This window comes from Ambystoma mexicanum, chromosome 6p (genome assembly GCF_040938575.1).
Source record: "Ambystoma mexicanum isolate Mex_15411 chromosome 6p, UKY_AmexF1_1, whole genome shotgun sequence".
Taxonomy (NCBI): domain Eukaryota; kingdom Metazoa; phylum Chordata; class Amphibia; order Caudata; family Ambystomatidae; genus Ambystoma; species Ambystoma mexicanum.
In genome coordinates, this window is record NC_090935.1 from 114,894,065 (window position 1) to 114,921,181 (window position 27,117).

The following is a 27,117-nucleotide window of genomic DNA, read 5'->3' on the forward strand; positions in this document are numbered from 1 at the left end:
CCCTTGTTAGTCACTACACTGAACTATAGCACTCTGCCAATGATATTTTCTGGTGGATTCTAGATGTAGTGAAAAATACTCCTAATGTGACCCGTTTTCTTCAGAAGGAGGCACGTTGGATTTATCGCTTATCTACTCATATCAACGGTTTGAATGAGGATTTTCTTCCAATATCCCCGAGAACCTTTTCCTGCTCCTCATCCTAACCTTTTCCTTCTTCCTGCTTTGGTTTTCTGAGTCTCTCTGCGGTTTCCATCACCCTTATTATCTAGTATCTATCATTAGACTGATATTGCAGTTTCTATTTTGTTCCTGCAATAAAAAAAACACTGTCAGCCCGCTGCCTTTTTAAATTGTGCTATTCGCATTGATGTGCACGTGCCCGCTGCTGCATATTGCTCGCCTACCTTTAGCATCCCTTTTTTCATCTTTTTTCGTCCGTGATTCACATAATTTCAAATTTTTTTGGGATTGTTTCCCGCTTTTGTTTGGCCTAACTATCGCCAGTGTCATTCAGTGCAGCTGGTCTAGTCGCCGACCTTCCCTGTGGTTTGGCGTCCTCACCTCCTTTTCATTTTTCTGCTTCCGTGAACGAGGAGCCAAGCTTGAGATGCCTTCCAGGGGCTGAACGGCCCATTTACCAATTAAATCCATTGAATTAGGAGGCACGTCAGCTTCCAACCAATCCAGTTCCTCCTAGAAGCAACCCAACAGGAAGAGACCTTTCAAATCAACGCCCCTTCCTTAGTTTCGTTCGCTCTCTCCGCCACTTGCAAGCAGACGCTTTCTGTGCGTCTTGCATTGTTGGACGAAGTAAAGTCACCAGCTAGCCGGCAGCCCGAAGTAAACTCAAGGTGAGGAGTACCTGTCTCTGCGTAACTGCGACTAGTCCCGCACGTAATCCTCTTTATCTCCGCATCTATTTGTTTTGATACAGTCCCAGGAAGTACTATTTATGCCTCCATTTGCCTTCTTTTCTCCCACTCTGTTCAGAGGCAGCACATATCGCTTTCCCCTCTACAGGCAAGAGGCTATCTGCCCTCTGTAAGAAGCAACACAGCTAACCGCTAGCTCGATGCATCCCTTTTGCCTTTAAGGTAGGCATATGCCATTTTTTCACTGAGACACGTAGCACTTAAAAGGAGTTCTCTAAACTCATGCATATTTACATGCACTTTAAATTTTTAGGTCAATTAATTTGATGTCAACTGACGGACCTTAGGAGTCATCCCAGGTACTCCGCGGAACGCAACATTAGGAATTCATTTACTCCAGCGTTCCCTATTAAGCACTTGTGAAAGGAATACATTACCTGTGTAGCATTATTTATGCACCCTCGTTTCTGAAACTTCTTTTATTTAATTGCCAGAGAGTGGGTTTTCTCCGATGTGGCCCCTTGTCTGTTGATGCAGCCCTGCCGTTTGTCACCGCGCTTCTATCCATCCAGACGCTCTGTGCTGGGATTCCAGGCTCACTTCGCGCCTGGCTATTTCCACTCACCCACAGCGAATTGACTTGGTAATTTCTATGCCTTTGGGCGTTTTACTTTCTCTTTAAGCAATATGGGTAGTTGAATAGAAAGGGTTCATCTCTTTCATATTATTTACTTTGTATATGTCTGCTTCCCCACAGGGTCCAGTTGTTGTATGGTATTTCGCCCTGAGGAAGGCAACTTTAACTATGTCATGGAATTATTGGCCAGACAGGTGGCACTTTTGCCGAAACGTGGTCTAATGTCAATTTAAATGTACTGTTTATGTCACTAACTTTTGACACGCACACGTTGGCAGACCTGTCAGCAAATCTTAGGACATAGAACACATTTTACTCCTGCCAACTCTTTTGAGAACAACTTGTGCAGTGGCCCAATACAAGCCATAAATAAGAATATTGGCTGGGATCTAGGTCACCATACAGTTGGCAGTTTGTTGTCCAGTTTCTTTTAGAATTCTCTTTTGTCTACTTTGTTCAAAAGTTTGAAGAAAAACCCACATTTAAGTTTTTGTGTTTGGTGTCTCTTGACTATTAACCTTCTAACCATCGAACAAATGCATTTATATGTTTGTTATATTGCTTTATGTTTATGTATTATTTACACAACTATTTCTTTAAATAAATATTTTTTTATGGTTTTTCAATCAGACTACCCTGTTTGCTTTCAGAGTCTGTTACAGCCTAATAATTGAGTGATACCTTTGTAGTACACCCTGACAAATAACTTGTTACTCGAACTAATTATTAATTAAACCCACAGCAGTGCGGACCCTCTTGTTTTAGTGAAGTGCCCCCATGCAACTGCTCTGGTGCAATCTGGGTCGCCAAGTTGCACTTCCCAGGGAAGAAAGGTACAGCAGGGAGGAGGGGCAAAAGTACTATTAATAGCCCTAATGAGCAGAAATCTGTCTGGCACTCAGGGCCAGAGCTTCAGCTGAATGCCCATCTTAAAGAAATGGGTGCTGTGTGGGGGACGGGTTAATCAGGACAGGTAGATGTTATGTTATAAGTCTCTCTACTAACAATGCTGTGGCTGATGGAAATTTTAATCCAAAACCTCTGGAGATACAAAGGTTGCAGAACCCTGCAGTAGTGATCTGATGTCTGTTGCAGCTGTGCGACTGACACAGTGAATTACTCTCTTGTCCGCTTCTGGAGTCAGACTTTAAAAAAATAAAAAAATAAAAAAGTACAAAAGTGGCCCCTGAACCCGACTTACCTGCTAGGCACATTCACCTCCTGCTGGCAGCATGACATTCAATGATAACCAGGGCAGTGTCCTCCTCCTCTGTCCTATCCGCTTTCGGGACGAAGGGGAGGTGCCAGCAAAAGCGCAGCGAAAAAGGAAAAAGCCTGCGAAGGGCAACAAAGAAAAGGGGAGGGCCTACCCCTTTATAACGGGCGTGCTCCTTGCTGCAGGCAGCATCCAGCCTCGCGAGAAGGACGCCCGCCCGTCTTCAGGAAAAGGATTATTTTGGATTTCAATTCCGTGTTCGCTTTGGATTTCTTGGGAGGAGGAACAGCCGCAACGACGAGCGGGCACCAGCCGCCACTGGGACAGGAGCGGCGCAGCTGAGGCGGTGAGGAGTGAGCGGAACTCAGCTGCGGGACCAAAGCAGGATGAGCGGCGGAAGAAGACAGCCCCGTAGCAAGTCCAGCCGCCGCAGGACCGGAGCTCGGCGAGCAACGGTCGAAGGCAGGAGAAGGAGCGCAGCTGAGGGGACGATGTGGAGGTTGGCAGCGGAAGTCAGTGGAAGGCCAAGGAGTGTCAGAAGGTGAGCGCGGGTCGGACAGGGGGTGTGGGACTACCAGGCGGAGGAGAGGGGCACACTGAGGCGGAACAGAGGGCAACGGGCCAACTGGCCAAATCTTCTCCGCCTCACACCGCGCTGCGGCGCACAGCCAAGCATTTCCCTCCCGCCTCACTCGCCCGCCCACAGGTCACAGCCTGACATTCATTGCCTTAATCTCTGCGCTGCCACCAACGTCCACAGGGCGCAGTGCAAGGAAGCCATAATGCACGGAAAGCCACACCTAGCACACGACAAAGGCGGCCAGCCGCAAGCAGGACAGCCAACAGGCTAGGTCCGCGCACCAGGAAATCTCTCTCTCTCTCTCTCATCCCCCCCCCCCACACTCACGCGCTCAACTCGTGCGCCGAGGCAACAGCTTCTGGCAACAGGGGCAGGGGGAGAACGCACAAAGCGGTTAGAATGGCACAGGGAAAAGGAGGCTTAGCAAGCATGGGTTTGGAGGACTTCATGGCAATGGGCAAATTGGCAGCGGCCAAGCACGGCCCCAACTGGATGGAGGCCTTGAACCCACAAGCAAGGGAGGAACAGCCAGAGGCCTGATTCCCCAATGAGCTTCCATGACAGTGAAGAACTCGAGGACCAAGAACGGGAAGTACATGGGGAGCGGGAAGAAGAACCAACGGGGAAGAGGAGAAGGGTTATGACACAAAAAGGCCAAAGCAAGCCAAGAACAATCCAAGAATGGCAAAAAACCCAGGGCAGCTGGGGTGAGGAACAAGGGAAGGACACAGGAGGTTGTAGCCGTACTGGCACCTGCACCTGTGGAAGCACCAAGGAACCAGGGTCTACCCAGCATGCCGGATGCGAGGGAAGACTGGCCCGCATCCTTGGAGGCTGTGAAAGGTATGATAATGCAATGTATGCAAGTTTGGGGGAATGGGGGCAGGGGGCAAGGGGCAATTATTGAGTGGAAATGTGAATGCTTTTAACCAGATGGCTAGCGGGGCGGCAGTAACTCAGCAGAGGGGGGGGGGTGACTCTGGGACCAGGGGTGATGGGACCTGGGGGCTATCAGACAGGGAGTCAACCCAGCAACATGTTTCCAGGGGGAGTAAACCAGTGGGCAGGCTCCTACCTCAATAATGCAGTTCCAAGGCTGGGGTACAGTTGGCGCAGGGGCAACAAGCCATTACATTGGCCAATGCAAGCGCCATAGGCGGAGTTAATGCTGCACAGTTTCCCCCCCCCCCCAAGGGAAACAGCCCAATGCATTGGCCAATACAGACTCCGTAGGTGGGGGCTTTGCAATGAACCAGGAAGGGTTGGCATCAACGGGGGTGGTACAAGCACCCGCCTGGTGGGGGCAAGGGGTGTCAGGGCCAGGGGTGCCAGCAGTCTCCAATGCCAATGGGATGCAAAAAGGGTTGGGGGGACCTGTTACGACTCGTTATGGAAGGCCACTGCCGGGTTTGCCCCAGTCAAGGTATCAGTGAACTCCTTATCATTGCACATACCAGGGGCCATCAAAGAGAGGGTGTGGAGAAAGGAATTCAGAGATCTTGGATTTTGTGGGGATGGAACCTCTGGGAGAAGGGATAAAAGAACTGTCTGAAAAAGAGAAGAAGAAGGCCAGGGAGAAGCCCAAAGTGGAAGCATCCATTCATAACTGGCTAAAGGCCTTCAAAGTGTATATGTCAATTATGCTACAAATATATCCACAGGATGCATTTCTAATTATGGCATAACAGTATATCCATGACCTGTATTTGAAGCGTGGGGGTGAAGGATGATTACAATATGATCGGGGTTTCCTGTTGAAAATGCAGGTATGGCCGGCTTTGTCTTGGGATGAGATGGACATGGGTGGATTTTTTGATAAATTGGTGCCGGCAGGAGAAGGGGGGGGGGGAATCCCCAGGTGAGAAGCCTCAGGTCTGGGGGGGCAGGGGGGGTACACCTGGCGGGCGAGGGCGTCCTTTTGCGGGTACTCCTCCTGGAACAACAGAGCCAGCTACCAGGAGGAGCAAGCCGATTGCTGGTGGGTTAATGCTGAAGGGGGTTGCCCCTTTGGCAAAACATGTCGCTTTAAGCACCCACGGGGCAGAGGTACCAGGGATCACAGCTCCTCAGCCAGCGAGGGGAAACGTAGGAGCAGCCCCAAAGCAAATGACAAGGTCAAGAGGGAATCAGGATAATGGCAGCAGGTCAAGTGCAACTCACTATCAGATGTGTAAAAGTGATTAAAATTGGGATGCTGACTCCGGTTAACTTACAAGCAATGACTCCTTGGTTGAATACTTATCACAACTGTGGGGATGCTAGATTGTTATGGGAAGGTTTCAGGTGGGGGTTCAAAATCCCATGCGCAACAGTCAAAGGGGCAAGGAGGCACTCAACTGGAGGTCAGCGCTAGGGATGCCGGAGGTAGTTGAGCTTAAAGTGGCCAAAGAGGTCAGGTTGGGCAGAGTGGCAGGCCCATTCAAGGTTCTACCAATGGCAAATATGGTAGTGTCTCCATTAGGACTGGTCCCTAAAAAAAGATGGACAATATCACCTGATCCACCACCTCTCCTTTCTTGAGGGGGAGTCAGTTAATGACATTGCCGAAGAGCTATGCCGAGTGCATTATTCATCTTTTGAGGACACAGTGGAGGTGGTGAGGGGAGCCCTGTTGGGAAAGGCCGACATTGAGTCAGCATTTCGGTTATTGCCCATTCACAAGGAAAGTCAGCTTTTGTTTGTGTCAAGGTACAGGGACAATATTACTATGATAAATGCTTACCTATTGGGTGTGCCATTTCCTGTACATATTTTGAAGCGTTTAGCACCTTCTTAGAGTTTGCAGTCAAGGAGGAGTGTGAAGAAGGGGCAATTGTACAGTCCCTAGATGATTTTCTGTTTATCGGTAAACGGGGACTAGGGAGTGTGGGGCCCTCCTGAGTACATTTCAGAAGCTGATGCAGGTAATGGGGGTCCCGCTAGCCGGGGAGAAAACTGTAGGATATATGTGACCTGTCTGACTTTCTTGGGGATTGAAATTGACACTGTTAAAGGGGAATGCAGGCTCCCTCGGGTCAAGGTGGAGACATTGAAGGAAACCATCAAAGGCTTAAGGGGCAGGAATAAGGCGACCTTGAGGGAACTCCAGGCGCTGGCTGGGAACCTTAATTTCGCGGGGAAAGTCATCCCGGTGGGTAAGGCGTTTGCAAGGCGTATAGAACTCAAAACAGTGGGGTTACAACATACAGCCCAACATGTCAGGCTGGGGGGTGGGCGGGGGTAAGGGAGGGATGAGTACGAGAGGACCTGGCCATGTGGGACACATTTTTTGACAAATTCAACTCGGTATTATTATGGAGAGGGGACTGGTGTAACAACGACAGGCTCCAGCTGTTCAGATTCATCTGGGGCCCTGGGGTTTGGGACAATTCTGGACACCAAATGGTGTGGCATGGCCAAATGAGCGGCATCAGCAAGGTATCACCAGGGACATCACGTTGCTGAAGCTCTTCCCCCATTGTGATTGCATTTAAACTGTGGGGGGGGGGGGGGGAACAGCTGAAGGACAGCAAAGTAATGCTCTGGTCAGATAACCTGGCAGTAGTACAGATCATAAATCAAGGATCGGCTAGCAACACAAGGGTATTGCGGTTGCTAAGGGAACTCACAAATGCATGCTGGAACTCAATATCGAAGTACGAGCAAGACATACCTGGGGTCAAAAACACAGCCGCTGATGCCCCCTCTAGTTTGCAGTGGGAAAAATTCCAAGGGAGTTGCCCGGGAGCAGACAAGGTGATGTCTACATTTGAAACTCCGTGGTGGGACATAATTGGGGCAATCGAGTTACTTGATTCACACGGCGCTAGCACCAGGCACGGCAAGTAGATACAAGGCTTGCTGGGAGCGTTACCTGGCATTCAAGCAGGCGGTGCTGGAAGAGGGTCAGCCGGAACTCTCTGTGAGGGCCTTTGTGGGTTGGGGCTGGCGTGAGGGGAAATCCAGGTCATGGATGGCCCATCACTTGGCCGCTATCGCCCATTATTCCAAACTAGAGGGGAAAGGTGACCCAACAAAGGAACACTACATTGTTATGGCCATGAAGGGCTGGGCTAAGCAAGGAATACCCAAGAGCGATGAGAGAAGGCCCATAGACATAGTTAAGCTTCAAAAAGGTAGTAGGATGCCTGGAGAAAGTTTGCCACAGGGGTTTTGAAGTAGCATTGTTCAACGCAGCTTTCACGTTAGCATTTTTTGGGGCATTCAGGCTGAGCGAACTGGTACCGGAGAACAAGGGCGCCAAGGGTACAGGGATTTTACAGTTGCAGGATGTTCATTGTTCAGGTGAACAGGTGGCGCTGTGGTTAAGAAGATCAAAGACGGACCAAGAGGGCAAAGGGTGCACAGTGACCCTTCAACCCATCACGGGAAGCATGGTCTGCCCAGTCAGGGCCGCGTCAGGCTACCTCAGGCTAAGACCTCCATCAGCAGGGGGGGCCCCGCTGCTCATTCACCACGATGGGTCGGCACTGAGACGCTTCCAATTCAGAAGGGTGATGGAACTGGCACTGGAGAATATTCGGGAGACAAGGGGAGTGTTCTGGACACTCATTCCGGATTGGGGCAGCTAGGTCTGCCGCAGCCATGGGCATGGGGGATGGAGTTATCAAGCAGATTGGGAGATGGAAGTCGGGGTGTTTAAGAGGTATATCAGGCCTGAAAAGCTTTAAAGTTGACATACCGCCTTCTCTCTCCAACTAGCAACAGCCCAGAGAAGGAGATCAGTCTGGGTAATAGGACATTCATTTGTGTCCAGGGCTGGGGCAGGCTGGACGGCGGAGCAAGAGGAATTGACGGCCGGTGAATTCAGGATTGGGTAGCATGGGGTGCCAGGAATGAAATGGACGCAGCTGCAGGGGCAGTTGCGCAGATTGGTGGGGAAGCAGCAAAAGCCAGACGTATTGGTTATTCACTTGGGTGGTAACGACTTGACAAGCCTGGGGAGGGGGGCACTAATGCGGGAAATGATATTCTCACTGCAGGAGCTGGCAGGACAACTGGGAGACACATAAATCATCTGGTCGGAGATAATCCCTGGGGGGGAGGGGGGACAACAAGGGCTCAGCTTCCCCCCAAGGAAACGGCACTCTCCCCGCCCAGGAGCACCTGCAGGGACAGGAGAGGCTCGGACGCAAAGGGTTGGGAGAGTTGGGCCTTTTCGGTACTCTTTGCAAGCAAAGGGGGAAGCAGGTTATTTGGACACGGAGCAGTCGCCGCATCTTATGAGCAATTTCCACTAATATGTGCAGTGTGGTTTTTATGATATTGTTGAAATAAATCTGCGGCCTTTTATGCCAAAAACAAAGCAAGACTCATTCTACACATTTCTGGGAGGCATAGGGGGGGAGGGTAATGACCTATTGCTATGTGATGGCTTCGAAATGGACGGATGCACGGGTTGTGTATTGTACGTTTGCATAGCTCCCTCTGTCCAGTTTTGTTTGAACCTAGGGCAATTGCCTACTGTACAGTTCTTCTAATCATTGATAGTATGGGCCGAATTAAGATGCATCTTTTGCCTCGATAGGAGACCAATTGTCTTGGCGAGTAGCCTCTGAATTTATGTCTGCCCCTGCATCGCCCCCCCCCCACCCCTTCGACATCCTCACTGCTTAAAAGCGCACCTTTTTTGTCAATGAAGTCACATATGAAGGTTCTGGCTGTACTCTGTTCAAGTAGAGTAACATACACAGTATGGCAATTCACTACACTGTAGCTCACAAAAACAAGAAAACAAAGACATACAACAACAAAAAAGACGACATATAGGGTTGACGGTCACAACTATCACATGAGTGCTTAAGCAGTGCCTGTAATGGCTGCTGTGCTAAATTCACCCAGCACTGGCTTGGCCAGTTCAGTTTTCAGATCTTTTAGTGGACCCTTTCTTTTCCTCACAATGACCAAAACATTTGCACGCCAATCACGGATGGTATGTGAACATGAAAAGCACTGCCAAAACTGACCACCAGGTACTAATATAGCAGTACTGTGTCGCAGGGGTAAGGGAGGAGCACGATGCTGTGGGATGATTACCCCTAATCCTAGCCAACAGCCCGCACTTCACTTGGGACGGTTAACTAAGGTTGTGGGGAAATTACCCCTGGTTAGTGCCTCTCGGGAGTACTAATGTTAAAAACACCACATTTTACAATTTAGATATGGTGGCAGTGGTTTAGACATTCTGCGGTGAAAAGTGGCACAGGAAATTAGATTACGATATAAACTGGCAATCAGAGTGGGCTGTTATCTGCTTGAGCCCATCCCTTGCGCTCCGACTCACCTCACCATTTCCAAAAAAATAAAAGTAAACCTCAGCACTTACTGTTCCCTCATTTCTTCCACTCCTTTGTCCCCCCCCCCATTGCCATCCAGTTCTAAGTCCAACAAGGAAATGAAAGAGGTACACCCGAGGCCTCGCTGCCATTACTATGGCACCCATCTTAATTGTAGAGGCTATTGCATGCATGCCAATGGTGATAACACCAGAGGTGGCAAGACATTAACTGGCAATTGCCCATAGTAATGGCAGATGATTCGCTCTGGCCATTACCACATTCTGGAGGCATGTTACTGGTCGGCCACCACAGGCTTTATGACCATTGTAAGAACCATTTGGTCCGTTCAGTGCCCAACAATGAGTAAAAAACAGGCATTGTGAATACGCCTTAAAACTAAAGCACATGCTAGCTTAACAGTAGGAGGACCAACTACCATTTAACTATAGAGCAAATCTGAGAATCAGAAAGAAGGTGGCAAAACACACCAATAACTGCTGAACCCAAATGCATGCATTAGTATTGGCCGAACCCCAAACCCTCTTCCGTAATGATAGGCTCACAACTTGTGTCAAGTGTTAGCAATAAAAGGCCGTAGGATTTTATTGTAAAGATATGAGTTATGGCAATAACAATAGCACATATCATGATGGTATCATACTTTTGGACACCGGGTCTTGAGGTTACCCCCTCTGACCCGTGCCGCCTTCTTGTGTCCCACGACTTGTTGTGGGCACCGTATAGTGCCTTGTACTTTTTGTTCTTCTCCCCTTTTTGTAGGGAGGGCGGGTTCTGTGGTAAAGAAGCAAGACATTTGGAAGACACGGAGTAAACAGTGAACCTCTTGTTTGCTTGGGTCCCCGTTGAGGGTCCACAAACAGATTGTGTTTACTCTGAGCATGCTGCTCATATTTATAGGACCCAGGGAGGCCCTCGGTCTTTGTTGTGTATGTGGTGGGGGCTGCTGTTGTCGCAGCCCCCGGCCGGATAGCCGACTGTCTGGCCCCCTGGTGGAGGCAGATCTTTTGAACCTGGGCCCTGCCCGACGGTGGTTTTCCTTGTGGCGCTTAGCACCTTGCTGTTTGGAGGAAGGGTGAGATGACTGTTCGCACTGTACCCATCCGTGGCTTTGTGCTGCCGAGACTGCGTGTCTCCATAGCTGGGGGTGGAGAGGAGCAGGCACGGGGGGCTTGGAGCTGCTCCTCTTCCAGCTGCCGATGGTAACAGCAGTTACCCTGCCTCGCTTGTGGGATGCCCATGCAGCATTGCCCAGAAGTAAACAAATAGAAAAAGCGCATTCTGCCAAACATCCGAGGTCAGAGAGAGATACACTGTGCAAACTCCAAACAGCACTTCACGGAATCTTTAAATCTGATATAACACGTTATTTAGAGGCAAAGGGTCCATTCAGTAGTAGGAAAGTAATTCAGAGTAGGCAAGGATTACACCCCCTTTACTAACCGCCTATCCATGATTAATACTAACCACCTATCCATGATTAAAACTAAGAGGGGGAGCTGGGAGAAAAGCAGGTGTGTTAAATGTAGCCTTCATCTTCAAAGCTGCCTTTGTGCTTTCATTATAGAAGTATCACCAGTACTGATTTGCCTGCAATACAAAGCTAGGACACTTATCACTTCTACAATGGACCAAAGGACCTATGGATCACAAGAGAGGTGCTGGCAGAATTTGACTAGCCAGAGGTTCCCAGGTCTGTGCGCGTTTACCAGCCATGTGTCCTACAATAATGAAGTAGGTTGAAAACCCTAAACATTTTTCATAAACTGGCTGAGAAATATCTCCATGCGATTTACTTATTTTCGGGAAGAATTGTAACTTGCACCCATCAGCTCATTTCTGTAGAGGGCCTGCAAATCCCTACACGAGCCAGAATGTTCCACTGAGTCATGGCACTGCTATGCATACCTCATCACTCTCCAGGTCCTGCTCAGAATCGGCCACTTTCTACTAATAAGGCTGTGCAGAGTAAGCACTTGAATAGCAGCTTCCAACAACAGTATATCAATGCCATCTGGACCAGCACAGCCGTTACCTAGTTTCAAAACAAGAACATTCTAATATTGGAGGTCTTCAGGGCAGCTGCCAAGAAATCTGCAGTGATCATAGTAAGCCCAACCACCAAATAACTACACGTACAAAGAACACCATAAACTAATGGATAGTTCAAGATGCGAAATAAACTCATGAGAAAGTAATTTCCTTTACACCCCAGGTACCCAAAACGCTTTGACCACCTTACCAACCGGAACAATGCTGTATATCACACCACACCCCCCACAATGGGGCAATGTGGGAGGAAGTTCAATAAAAGGAGACAAGCTATCATTGTTGAACATCTTTGAGAAAAACGAGAAAGGTTTGGGAGTGTGACTAACCAAGTGATCGAATCATGATTTTTTATTAGGCTTCTGACCCTCTGTCCATTGCTCAAAAATAGCTAAACGCTGTTAGGGAGTAGTAGGACTAGAGAAGATTCACTCTTAGGTGTACAGGGCTCCAACTACCAAAAAGGTTTGTTAGCAATGGACGAGCAGCCAGGCTTAGTCTAGGAGGGAGAAGGGTTGTAGGAAAGTACAACGAACTCGGTGCACACCTATATATGATATGATAGGTTATTTATAACACGCTTAATACCCAGAGGTTTCTAAGCGCTAACCTGGGGAATCAAACCGGTGTTGCTCGTGTCTTGCTCGTGTCTTGCTTTCAAGGTGAGCACGTTGCCGCTGAGCTATCATCGAGACAATATGAAGTATACGTATAAAATGTAGTATACACAATAGATTCTTACAAATATGGTTATTTTTAATAAAAATAAAGGCAAGTAACAATATTAGAATCAAAAAGTAAAACGTATTCACATTTATACAGTAAGACATTTAAGCATTACTCAAGGCAACACTAGAGTTTAGATGAATACACTCAGTAGTAGCATTCAAGTTTAGCATATCAATTCTTGTAACCAATATTAACTAACGCACCATAGATACTAAGTACTTTCAAGCAGCCTATACATTAAGAAGTCCAACCATATCTGGGGATAAGAGCCGAGGCACTGGGGAACCAGGACCCCTGGATGGCAAAACAAAGTAAGGCAGGCGCTGTCAAAGTTGTAAAAAAAATAGCAGGTCGTTTCTGTGTTGCAGGTAAGTAAAATGTTTAGTTAAAAGGAGGTTCAGGAAGGGGATGGTGTCAGGTAGACCCTCTGGAGGATTGTAGACCAAAGGACAGGTGCCCTTAGGCCTGAGAACACAGTTGGGTTGTCCTCCCCAATTTGTCAAAGCTTAGCAGTCCCGATTCAACAAAGCAAGCACCCAGGAGAGTACCTATGAGCAAGACACTACCTTTCTTGAGGAGACGACTGCCTCCGGCGGATCCCCAGGTGAGGCGACAGCAGACCCGGTTTGAATTCTTGGCGTTGAGGCTGAAGAAGGAACATTTGGCGAGAGCAGACAGTCGGCTTCTTTGGATGGGAATGCCTAGCAGATCTTCACTACACTGTCTTGTTGGGACTCGACACCTGCATCCGCTCAGCAGCGGTTGTTGCACGGCAGACCTCTGTTTCTCGGTCTTCAACTTGAAAGGGGAGACGTCTTAGAGCGGGACAGAGTCACTGGAGGTCCAGCAGAATGCCCACGAGGTTCCAGTCGAAACTGCGTTTCAGGAGACGGTGCACAGCAGATTGGTCCAGGTCACAGGGTATTGGAAAATTGCAGCCCAGGTCGGTCACAGCTCTTCAAGGGACTGCTCAAAAGGCAGGTTGCCTCAAGACTGGATGGTCCCACCAGCCCAAGGGAGGAAGCTGTCCGTTGGCGGTCGCTGGTAATGGCTGCAGACTTCCTTCTTCCTCAGACTCCTCATTCCATGCGACAACTCTGTATTGTTGCTCCAGGACCCTCTCCTTTATGCAGGAAAAACGACTGCAACATCCAATCACCATTCAAGCCATGCATGCAAATCTGGGGGCTGGCTAGTCCAAAAGGACAGTCAGCCTCCCAGTTCCAACTGGATCCAAGCAGCCACACTGCAGGACAAAGACCTGGGGAGTAGGTCGCCTCCCCCACTTCCTATCCTTTCAGGCACTAGAAAGCCTTGTTGCGCAAGGCAGTCCACCAAAGACAAAAAGAACCATCAAGACCTTCCCCACCTACCTAGACAGAAGGCGGCTCAGGAAAGGACAAGTCATCAAGAGTTGGCAAAAAAAAAAAAAGAAGTATCATTTCTTGGTCGATTGTAGCAGTTTGTGATCTGGCACGCCACCCGAGGATGATCCTTACGGATCGAAACGTGCTTGTAGTGGCAGTGACATGGCAACCCATTGAAAAACATGATTTCTGTCCTAATGAACAAGGAAAAAATATGTTGGATTAAAATGAAGTTTGAAATTCAAATTGTACACTGAACATTATATAAAATGAATTTTTGAAAATTAAATAGATGACTGGGTTTTGAGCAACCAATAGGCGTTGGATCTAGTAGTGAAACTGTACAATTAATAAGCAGATGGGCCTGCTGCCTTTGTGTTTTATTTATCCATGGCTGAGAATTCATTCTGGTGCTTGAAATGACCGTGGTAGCGCAGGATCCCTTTACCAAAGTTTGAAAACAGGGGAAGTGGAAACATGAAGTCAGACTGTTGATGTCTGGGTTGTCTAGCTATTGCCTCTGGGCTCTTCAGATTTGAACAGGACTGCCCCTGCTGGAATCTGGGAAAGAAATGCCTGCAAGAAAAAAAAGCCATGATATGCCGAAGCCACTGTCTCTGGAGTAGTGCAATGAGTGTTAGGGTCTTCTATACTGGTATATTTTCTTTGGCTGAGAGATGGGCGTCTAAAATAAGTGTCTAGCTACTTCCTTATGTGTTTTTCCCCCGTTTTTCACAGAAAAGGAGGCATCAAAATGCATGCCAAGTATCCACACCTGCATGGAACTTGGTGGACTTCATCGACACCTGGTGTCACAAACACAAACCATTAAGCAGTCTGACCAAGAATTTAATACGGCTTCTGTTTTCTACTTTTTGAGAGAACCAAAATATAATTTTGGCGAACAAGGTGGTGCTTTTTTGGGGGAGGAGGGGGAAGAGGTACTTCAGAGGACAAACATACCATTGAACAGGGCAGGACCTTCCTTAAAATGGCAGTATGCTGCACACTGCATAAGAAATCATGGTATACCACTAGCTTTGGCCGTTTTGTGGAATCCAGCGTTTATGGGCAACAGCTGTAATGGCATGGTACGTGGTGGTTTCAATCTCCTTGGCAATCTGTATTGCTTCTGCATAAATGTTACAAGAGTTGTGCTTTGCCGAGATAACCATACGATCACACACCAATATGACATAGTGGCATAAATGAGGCATTAGCTGCAGAAATCATAAGTGATGCAGTTACTGAGACTTGCTTTTTGCCTCTCCCTATCCTTTCGACAAGTCAGACGATCGTACCACTGTCGTGATCAGACGCTGGCATCAGCTGACATAAAGGGCTTAATGGTGCAATATCTGATGCCTCATACTTTCATATTCATTGATGTGTAAGGTAAAACTAAAAGATGTGGGGTTTACAAGATTTCAGATGAGATTTAGCTTCAAGTGTTGTCTAATATGGATAAACTAGTATTCGTTTTTGCTTTGCTCCTCGCCAAGGTCATACATAAAACATTCTCACTCGTCACGCTTACCCAAAACCAAATAAACGCCGGCTTTAGACATGCGCAAATGAAAATGAGATGTCATCTACATATGATCGAATGTATATGATGCTCTGGCCAGGGACTGGGGCCACGTTTGCTAGAAATGTAACATTAAAATACGTCTACTTTTTCCTATATTAGAATACCATCATCTTCTACATTCTTGTTGCAATAGTTATTGCAGTTCCTAAACCCTGCCTTTTATTCATCCCAGCCCTCAAGTCCAGTTTCTGTACTCATGTTTGACTTGCGGCAGGAACGTTCTTTTTTAATAGGATATAGTAAGGAGAACAATGATACAGGAACATTACCATCCCATCAACGGGAGCATGGTAAAAAGGTGATAATTTTCTAACCCGTGCCTACCACTGAAAGGTACGTTTGCGCTGAATGGGTTGTTTTTCTTCATTTGCCGTATTACACAACCATCCTTTTGAGAGATGGGCGCTAGGACAAGATCACCATCTTACTCTTCCAGTGTTTTCTTGGAGGGTAACAGGTTTTCTTACGTAAAGTCACCAAGGCGGGCCCTTTAACATCCTTAGGGACTTTCAGTATGTCGTACATCTGTACTGGGTGGCTCTGTAGGCTTAACCATAAACACTGTAGGAGCCATAGACTAATAGAGGCATCATTAGATCAAGTACCATGCACAGTAAAAGTAACCGAGTGACTGACTAGAGGCGTGACAACAGCGCTGATGGCAGGATTTGGTGGTACAAGTTCATCGATGGCCCCAGCAATTGTGATGTGATGGCTTTGTTTTTTAAATCTCTGCCAATCTGCAATTGTGCCTTATCGCACGTGGACAAGAGACCATTCAACAGATGTAGTCCCCCCTTTTTATATCTTAATATTTGGAACCCAACGCCTAATTTCCACTATAAACATTGTTTGATATGTGTGGGAGTGTATCAGAATGGCAATTCTGGTGCTGTAGCAAGGGTCAGAACAATGCGTTTTTCCCTTTCATCCCAAGTAGATATTTAATTAGAATTGGCTCATCTCCTGTGAGTGAAGAACTTTTTATCCTAGGCTATGCCCCTACTCAGAGAATTGTTTACAGACAAGGTGGATCTTTCATCGGAGGAGACGAGCCACAAACATTGAAGAGGCGTTGGTCTACTTCCTGGCACCAGTTATAGTCCTCTGCATCATAGTCAGGATAAAAGTAATGAATGCACTCTTCATGAAGTTCATTTATGGAGGAATTAACTGTTGGAAAGTTGTTACCTTGAGAAAAATAGAAATATAGCCACACTATTCAGAGAAGTACAAGGACTCCCATGCCACAGCATGTAGTTAAGTGTCAGAAGAGGGCCAGAGTCTGAAGTTTGTCTCTTGGATGTAGTCTACAGCCACATTGGTCAGGAAAGAAAAGGTTAAAAATTAGGTAGAAAGACTTAATGTTGAATTCTGATAAAATCTGCGATTACATTTACACGGAGAATGTGGGTTCCAAGCCTTACGCCCGAGAAGTACTTACAGCATATAAATCTACAAAATATCTAATGCTAGACTAGGTTTGAATTGCTGCAACATGCCAAATGAAAGATTAAGAGGATCTGAGCGAGTGAATGAATGAGCTTGCCTGTAAAGCAAGTGTGAGTGACAAGTTACTGAGTAAGTAGATTGTGTGAGTGATACAAAGAGTAACTGAGTTGTGTGCTAGTGTACGATTACAGAGTAGATGGCAGAATGATTGTGTGAGAGTGTAAGTGACTGAGGGAGACCCGGTGCCCGAGGAAGCCGACCTGTCAGTGAGGTAGTCCATGTCTAGAACAGCGCCTATGGTCTGCTTGCAGGCACTGAAGGATGCAACCTCCCATGATTAACTAATACACAATCATAGCGTTCCCATATATATGCCTGGAGGGAGTCACTTCATATTTCAGGAGAACAAGAAACAAGGTGTGACCAAGGTGAAACACAGTAGGTGACTTGCTCCGAAGGATGGATAAATAACACATTGCCTCACTTTTTCAATTTCATTACGTTTTTTGCACAGGGTCCTGTTAAACACAGTTGAGCACATGTAAGCACCTTTTCAAACGTTGTTCGAGTATCGTTCTTGCAAATGGATCACATTTCAAGCGTATTAGGATGGTTCTGAGTGGTAAAATGTGTACAGCAAACAGACCAAAGGGTGGTAACGATGCTTCTACAGGGTGGGATCCTTCTGTAGACATGGAAAATGGTAAAGTAAGATCTAGGAATTATCGATCCTGTGCCAATAAACTGTCCCGGGAGGATAGCTCAGAGGCAACATGTGCGCCTTGGAAGCAAGACAACAAAAAGCAACACAGGTTCAGAAGAAACACGGGTTCGATCCCCGGGTCCGCACTTCGAAACCTCTGGGTGTTTAGGCACATTATAAATACGCAACTAAGACAAATTACCCCAACTAAAAAACAAAATTCCTGTAACAGCGCCTCGATGCCCGCGGGCTGTGTGAGCACTTTAAAAAATGTAAAAATAAAAAAAACAGACACGCCCAGCACCATGGAGAGTCTTACAAATGAGATGCATGTTTTTTTGACCTATGCCAGCTTTAACAGTATACAGATGCTCAGACAACCGCTCCACGAAAACCCCTCCCAGATCCAATGCATTCCCTGAGCATTTCTGTAGTGGGAGCGAGGAATTTGCTGGGAATGTCATGACAGCTTTCAAGCCTATCCTAGAGAGGCAACCAACAAGCTCCTATGGAAAACAAAAAGCGCAAAGACGGCAGGACAGCAAGATTGTAAAAATATGTATTCTAGAGGGCGTTATGTGGCAAGTGGCTGCAGTATTGTCAGGCTTTTGACCATACCAAGGAGCAATTGATGTTATCTTTGCTCAAGTCCTTGATACTCACACCCTTAAAATCCGCAAAGTCTCTCCTTTTTTCAATCTGTGTGAACACAATAACTGCTCTTGCAAGAGTTTTTTTCTCTTCTGGCCCGACTTGGGCATGGACACCTTCGGCAGATGCTCAGGGCGCCAAACTGATATTTACATATCGTGGCACAGCCTTCGCCACGCCAGCATGGAGAAGCCTTTAAAAAGCTCCTTTGTGCTGGGGTGGTAGTGTCCGTCACGCCTACGTAAACTAAATGCTGGTGTGGCCTACGTAGGTGAAAAGCTTCTACCCCTGTTGGGTGCTGCTGCCGCGCCAGCCAAGGGGGAGCAACTTTTCCATTACAAGGGGCGCCACTGACAAGCCAGCTTGGGGGATCCTTTCAAGGGCTCTTGAGCTGGCATGGAGGCGGCGGCGCCGGATGCACCAGCACATACGCGATGAGCTTATTTGAATAGGGCACTGCCATGCCAGTATTTGGCAGCCTTTGAAAGGCTTCACCGAGCTGGCGTGGTGGCTGTACCCCTGGTAAAGTGAAAAGCTCCTCACTCCTGTGCTGAAGAGGGCAGCTTTTCACTGAAATTTGGCACTGCTGGCCCAAAAAACAAAATACTCTGGGCTTCCCCTCATACTTTGAGAGAGGGTGGCCAACCTGGCATTATTCATAAAAGCAAAAAGCATTTTGGGAACTTGAAGTGTTTGTTCCCAAAATTCTCTTTGCTTTCATACAAAATGAATGCTTCAAATTTAAAATGGTGGGCATTCTTATTAAGAATGGAAAATTGGAGTTAGCATTTCCTAGAGGACCAAGAAACTAATTTTGCATGACTTGTAGTTCTATGAAATGCTGATATTGCACCCTGGAGAACACAGGTCTGTCACTTTTATAATTGGAAAGCATACTACTGACATAGCCTTCCCTGGACAAAGAACTTTTGACATGACAAACATTCCAATGGGAACCAGGAAAGTAGAACAAACTACTACTGAAAAGGCTCTCTTTAAAGTACCAAGAACAGCTGCTGTTTTTGCATTCCTTCTTGAAGGACTGCTAATGTGACCTTAGCGTCATAACTTGGCTAATCATGCCTTTCTCCCATATTGAATGCCACTCATAAGACAGACTTCTACCATCTGCCACATCTTTCCGTCTTCAAATGCCCAAAAGTAACGGATTCACACCAGTTCCTAAAGAACAGTCCACTTACCTTCCTCTCCGTACTGATCATAAACGGCTCTCTTTTTAGGATCACTTAGGACATCATACGCCTCTGCGATCTCCTTAAACTTATCTTCAGCGTTTGAGTCTTTATTTTTGTCTGGATGGTATTTCAGAGCCATTTTACGGTACGCTTTCTTGATTTCATCCTCATTGGCCCCATTTGGGATACCCAAGATCTTGTAGTAATCCTTTCCCATGTCAACAAGATGTTCCTTCTGGCTCAGACTCTTTGTTCCTGAAACAAATACAGTTGAGAAATCATTAGTTTAAGAGTGCATATCTCAGTGCAATGAAGGTTGTTGCCAGTCTGCAAACATGGCACTGCAATACGCAAAGATCCAGGGCTATTTGAGTACCCAATCAGAAGTGAGTGACGCAAGTTGGAGAAGAAAGTCTTTGTAGGTCTCCGATTCCAGCACTCACTGCTGGACAACTCAGATAAACCTGTGTAATGATTAGGAGGGAAAAGAGATGGGCGATGGGATGGAAGAGAAAGACAACATTTTATAAACCAATAATTATTTTTGTAAAATAGAATCATTTTATTATTATCAGAACATATCTATAATATACAAGATGGCCCACTGCATGTACTTTAAAAAACATAAGGCAACATGAGGATCAACTGTAGATTTTCAGAATATTCCTCCTCCCAACATCCAACCCTCTTTCACAAGGTAACAGTCACACTAAGTGCCCATTTTTCATCTTTGAAAATGTGCTGGGAAAGGGAGGGTTAACTGACTGAAGAGAGGCTAAAATCGGTATGCCATAGTTTATAGGGCAGTGTTTTCTGCAATATAGCTTCATACAGCGTCACATCTGATATTAAAAAACAACCTCAAGATGTAGTTGACAAAAACTCAAGCAACAGGCTCAATGGAGGAGTAGGATTAAGATGCAAGGCCTCCAGGAAAGGTATAATTCCATCTGGCACCAATATAGTAAAGGAGACATAAAGAGATCATTTAGGTCTAAGGATTCATAAGGAACCCAGGCAGAGATATACTTCCTAGAATTGTATGCACATAAACAATATGAATAATCGATATGTAGAAGCTGGCCTCTCCATTACACTTGCTTCTCTCAGAAGCTTATGAAATTGTGCAGAATCTATACCAGCTAATCATCATAACTGTCAAAAGACCACAAGGTTTTAAAAAGGTTGGGATTCTTGCATTTAATATGTGAAAAACCTTTAAAAAGTGTACCTGGATCATAGGGATTTCAATGCATTATTAAATACAGTATGTATTAGTTGCGATACTCAATTCAAACCTCATATTTAAGAAAGTAACTTCATTTTTAATTTGTGTGCCCCCCTTCTTTCATACACCAGGGACTTCCTATTCTGCAGGTGAAGGCTCAATCCAGTATCACCGAAATCTCATGTGTCATAAAGATGGTGTCTTAGTTTGGGTAATAGGGTACAGAGGGTGGAGAGGGAGGGTAAGAATAAATTGGTAAGTGCAATACAGCAGAAATGTGGAGTCCTTTTCCAGCCTTTTCCTCGATGATATTTGCAACATCTATGAAGACAGAGCTCAAGCTTTCAGTGGGGGAATACTTTGTTTGCATCTTCCTTGTGCAGGGTTCATTTCTGTGGTGAATGCTACAGCTTATGAACGGTCCACTTTGATGTTGTTTATTTGAAGTTTTGCACCAGGCTTAATGATAATTATGTATATATGACAACTGCATGTTAGAGAAGGGCCATTGCGCAGAAACACATCTTTTCTGCCAGAATGAACATGTGGGTGGGGCGGAGTGGTTGTTGCGACAGGGTGGGATCTAGGGGCTTTTTCTAGTGTTTAGCCTGAAAAATAAATCAGGTACCATAAATATCCTTACAGAAAAAGGTCTGAGCTCAAACTGTAGGACATTTATATTAAAAAAATATCTTCTGTAGACATCGATAATCAACTTGGAATGAGCCCATTTGCGACTCCTAGTCATACTCCTTTTTGTTTTGTAATAAACACTTCATTATGCTGAAGTTACAATCTTGAACTTCTATTATGAAAAGACGTTGCTTAACAGGAATAGGTTCATAATCGCACAGATAACTGATAAGTGTCCACTGCAAAGAACCTTCAGCAAATGCCCAGGACCCGTTCTTTGAAACTCGGGCATTGGTACCTGATCACGTCAATCAGAACAGGGTGTCAAACCTTGTTGCACAACTGTTAAGAACCAAGTTCATATCTGACGATCGTCCATCAAATGTTATTTAATAGATTTTTTGCTCACGTGGGAGTGAAACGGGATGTATTTTCATCTTGTGAGGCAAACAATAACATACCATTTTGTTTCAGGACCTCCTAGATGAGGAAGAAACAAAACCGTCCTAAGTACTTTTGTTACTTTTTATGCAGACTGGTTGACATTGTCTCAGAATGTTTCTGTCTTAGAGAGAAAACTGATTTCCGACAGACCTTGTATAAGCAGTTGTGCTTCAACTATGTCTGTAGATGGTGTTGCGACACAAATGAAGCTAGCAGTTACTTGCTATGATCATAGAGACCACACCTCATTGGCTGGCTCATGAGTGCTTCGGTTTGCACAAAAAAACACCTCTGTAATGGGAAATTAAATACTTTGTCATTGCATCTACCCACCGTGTAAAGGTACAAGGCGTTTTCCTGATAGGTCCATTAATTTCCAAAACCGGAGGGCCTCTGGTGCTTCCTGCTGGAACGATTTCCAGCTACATTTCTAATCTTCAGTGTCCCACATTGGAGTCATCTACATGTGGCAATTGATTCATTCAAAGAAAATGGGTCATGATAGGAGATGCTATGAATGCCATTAATAGATCGGACAGATTCTAATATGGGGGTTTGCAAGAAGGTAAAATAAGGCTCACGAATCGGAGGTTGAGGTAACAAAGCCGTTATGTATGGAAAACCCTTGCTACAAAGCCAGGTGGCCAAGACGCTTGACGCGATCAAAAAGGGAATTCTGATAGAGAGACAGAATGCCTGTCTTGGTATGCATGCAATCCATGGTCTGATACAGAAATGACTACTTAACTAAAATGTTTTTGTTCGATAGTCTTCAAGAAAAGATGCTACAATTGAAGCAAACCAGACCTTCTGACTCGAATTCTTGGGAGTCAAAGGGACAGACGCAGGGAAATAGCTGCACCCATTCCACTGACAGGACCCCACTCCTTGCCCACTTCGTTGGTTGGGCCTTCTTAAGTTTGTGACTATGGTAATGCCTCTAGGTCATAGGCTCGGTTTACAGCATCCATCTCTTCCAATAACTAGCTCAGAGATAGATGCAAAGGTAGCAATGACATTGCTATAGTTCGAGAAATGGCAGACTTTACTGTAAACTATTCACTACAGGGTTTACTAGAGGTTTTCCCAGTGAATATTCATGATAAACCCTCAGAAGAGGCTGTTAAAGCATTTAAATTGTTTCTGTACAACATGGATTGTGGTGCTGAAGAGCGAGGAGATGAGGTAGGAACTGAAAACGTCATTGCAAGTGCGTTCAAGGCAACTATGGTGTGAGCACCAAATGAGTCCAGTGCCAATCATACAGAAATCTCAGGTAATAAACATCCTGGTGAAGGACCTTCTTTGCATCCCCAAAACACTTCCTTCATCAGCCCACAGCAGGACAGCCGTTTTTTGTTACTTTTGAATAACTACTAAGCCTCCAACTAAGCAGGCCCTTTCCCGTCGGTGCATAGAAAACTCCCTGGGAGTGCAAATTCCATACGTCTTGCCAGTAATGCAATATGAAAGTAATTTTCAGAGATTACAAGTACTTATGTGGTGGTGTTCCATCAGGTACCTGAAATATTTGTCACCGTCAGTAGTAAGACGTGTACAGAACTTTCATTCCGTGGGCCCAACTCTAAGCAACGTAAAAAGGTTCAGGCATTTTGGTGAGAAACCATGTAGATAGGATCAAAGCTCCCATCAAATGCTAAATGAATATGAAGAGCTGCGTACAATGGAGGATTGAGTGGGAGGTGTGAGGTGACAAAGGGCTTCCAACGGAAACAATTGGTGCACCCATTCAATTCAGGAGGAGAAGTGCGTCTAATTGGTTGAGGCTGTTGAGGCTGTGCAGGCAGGCATGTAACAGCAAAGCTCGAGTGTGGTGGGAAGCTACATATGTATTGCTCCCAAAGAGCTGCTCCGATTGGTTACACTTTTAGGAGGAGGGAAAGAGGAAATCCCAAGCATATGAAAGAAAGTGGTGGAAGAAACAAAAAGCATACAGAGGCGCAAGTCTGGCGAATACAACAGGTATTTCCTACAAAGCATGCATGCTGTGACATCCCCTCCCCCAACAATGCCAAAAGCGTACCTACCCCCAAAGTGCGCCGATAGGATTCCTAAGGTAATACCCAGACTGAAAAATGTAGTCCTACGCTTTTCTGCCACGCCGTCACCAAAAGATTTTGAAATATACTCATTGCATTCCCTCTGTCTGTGATCACACTTAAACATTTCTTAGATGCTCTGCCTCAGCCTGCCGCCGGTGCTGTGGAGCAAGCCCTTCCAGAGGATTCAAGGTTCAAAAGGTAGGTTCTTAAAGGTGCAAACCAGAATTCTGATAAAGAAACAAACAAGAGCCCAGTTGATTTTAGAATTAGTGAAACAGATACACCTCAAAGCAGATATTCAGACAGACTTAAAAGTCAGATTTGGATGGTAAACAATTTAAAACTTTGACTAAACCGATGAACTTGGTCATTCCTCTGGATGCCCCAGTCCTTATCAACAGAAGAGGGAGGCTGCGTTTTGTATTAAGTACGATGATGGAGGTGCAAAAGGATATACAAGAGTAGATCCAACACAGCAATACAAATGAATGCACCAACATCACAAAACAGTTCTGTCCCCTGCAAATATGTTTTCCCATTCTACAATACAAGCACTAAGGCCCTCTATGTGCATATTGAGTACAAAGGGAAGCCCAGTGTTAGTTTAATTAAACCTGTAGCATCGTCGCTATAGATGAGACTATGGCATAATTACGCAATTTGAATAGACATAAAAATGTATTTTGCTTTTTTAGGACACTTACGACGGGCATGAAAACATGTCAAGAAGTCTGCCAGTCAAAAACAAAACAGCCATAGACTGAACTGATCAAAATGAACAAAGACGATAACCTGCACAGGCTTGGTGTGGGACTTCATTGTTTCCAAAAATATGTTTCTATTTGTTTGAAGTCATATAGCCACATAGATTAATTATGTATGCCAATATAAATGGCTAGTTCTAACAAATTTGCCGTGTTAGCGCTAGATTTCATTTCTCAGACTCATCTAATGAGCTATTATTTTTCACTAAACATCCTCAAACTGCGATCACAGGTCAGTGTTGTCGGATAGCAATACCCCTCCGATGTATTAGGATTTCAACCAATGTATAAATTCTTTAACGGACATTGCAAACCACATTTCAGAAGGTGAAAATTCCTCAGGAAAAGACGAGTAACGAAAAAAAAAATAAAAAAAAATAAAATCGGGGTGAAATTGAATCAGTGACCTCCGTTTTTATGGTTTAAAAATTCAGTACAAACAAAGAAAAGCTGAAAGAATTGGGATGATGAATAGTGGAAGAGATCGGTGAAAAATAATCACAAGGACAAAACAACAGTGTGTTATAAATGGCGATTAGATGTTCGCTATTTGCATCCAACTTATAAAACGTGCAATTTGTTTTAGGGGGTTGGGGGAGGGCAGCGAGGAGTCTCGTCCATCTGTTATAGACAACCTGTTTTAGCAGCTTATCTTGCAACAACCTGTATTCAGAGACACAGGTACCTAAAAGGGTTTTCTGCTGGAGGAAATTATGGCAATTTACTATTGTCTCGTCTGGATATTCGTTAAGGAGCACCAGAAGAAGTGACCGGTTCATCAGTAAACAAGCATATTCAAATAAACATGTTACGATTAATATATCAACTTCTGTGCATCTCCACACAGAGCAAAATAGAGGAAAGAAATCAAAGTAAGCTAGCTATAAGATGTACATTGTATTTGTTGGTCTCCTTTTTGTTGACACCCCACACAGACACAGAAACCACTGTAAGCAAACGAGAATGGAGACAAACTGAAAACCAAACTACTGTACCACAACATATTTTACATGAGAAAGTACAAAGACCTACAAAAGGTGAACAAAAACGTCAGACATCCTCTAGCCGGCCAGATAGTGTACAAGTACTTACAGCTGCTATGAACACATTATGCAGCGCCCCATGTGATCCTGCGCTATTGATGCACATTCAAAAAACAGAATTGGAACCACCAACGTCTTTTCTTGGAGACAAAACTTGAAGGGAAGGTCTAACGATAGCAATACAAACGAATCCCAGAGGTGTGAGCAACAGTTCTAGCTCTTCAATATAATTAATCTATCCACCCCCCCCTTTATTCTTTGGCAACACCACAATATTTCATGTACTGAAATCACATGCTTCCCCTCCAATAATGGACATTATCTCGACTGACAATGCTGAGAAAGTCGTAGGCACACAATTCATACAGGATTATATTTTGCAAATTATTTTAGTTATCTATTTCAGGAAATGAGGTTTTAAATGACCATTTTAAAAATTGTATTTGTGTAGTAGGTTCTTTTATGGATTTGTTGATAATGCAAAGACCGATAGATATAAAAGAAAACGCGTCTCTTAATGAAAAGCCAAAAGAGTCTTTAGCTTGAGCGCCTGATTGTTTAGTGTTGAACACGTGTTTCATGACCAGCACCCAGCATGTGAAAATGTCGTCCAACTTCTGAGCCCATTTTTGGACAAAGTGCCAAAGATACACAAAAAGTATCTCTTCATTATCCCAGGGAAGAACACCAAGAGTCCAGAAAATGGCAACACTAGGCTCGTATGCAGAGTAGTCGCTCAAAAATACATATGGTCAATATAACAAGAATGGCTTGGTGCACTATGTTAGAGCTCTGTAAAGGCTACAAAGTGGGAGAATGTGGTAGACATATGTTAAAAGGTTAAAACGCGTGGCTTGGCGAAAAGAACTTTAAGCCTAATCAGGTGCAGAAATATTTGGAAAGGATTCTGCTCTAAACAGTATTTGTAAATTGTGTGTCAATGAAACTAAATACTGGCGGAGATCCTGATTGATGTCAGCTCACACCCTTCTCCCTTTGGCCTATTTATTGGTCTCAGCTCCTATGTTGTTAGAAAGGCATTTACCCGAGGTGTACAAACAGCAAATTAGAAACACTCCCACCTACCTCACCTCTGAAATGGAATCATATTGTAGGAAGATAACGACAGACTTCATGCAATTGTTTACAGAGTGATGCTGCACTAGTTTAGGATCTAGGACCCCCACTCCCGCCCCCATTTCTGGGCTACAACTTCAGATCGTTAAAAGTATGCATGTGCGACTGCTATCCATCTTCTAGGAGACACTTTCTGGCTTCGTGGGAAACTAGGCGTTACACCTCATAGACTCAGCATGAAATATAGGTTTGTTAAACATCCACACTTTAATAAGTGGTGTTAATGTTTCTGCTTAGGTGGGCCTACGTCCCATGGATCGTTATCACTTACTCCGGAATAGACAAATACGTATACGTGCTGCTATATAATGTACTGATACACTAGAAGCCATTAAGTAATGCGTTCTGAGAGAAGCCATTAAGTAACATGGTAACGTTTCAGAAGTAGAGAATTCTGACAATCAGATTCCACAAGCTTTCTATTAGAACTAAGAAAAAACAAATAAAGGCAGCTCTAATCTTA

The 27,117-nt window shown here is 45.2% G+C and overlaps 1 protein-coding gene across 2 annotated transcripts in view; it reads right to left on the reverse strand.

Moving 5' to 3' along the window:
• DNAJB5 (DnaJ heat shock protein family (Hsp40) member B5) overlaps nucleotides 1-27,117 on the reverse strand; it is a 169,991-nt gene that overhangs the window by 112,447 nt on the left and 30,427 nt on the right. The window contains exons 2-3 of one of the 2 annotated variants that reach the window (XM_069626814.1): nucleotides 23,696-23,937; nucleotides 19,349-19,597 (exon numbers count right to left, since the gene is read on the reverse strand). In XM_069626814.1, coding sequence (XP_069482915.1) covers nucleotides 19,349-19,597; nucleotides 23,696-23,834 — 388 coding nt within the window. In that variant the 5' untranslated portion in view covers nucleotides 23,835-23,937. The remainder of the gene's footprint in view (nucleotides 1-19,348; nucleotides 19,598-23,695; nucleotides 23,938-27,117) is intronic. The other variant, XM_069626815.1, reaches the window with a different exon arrangement.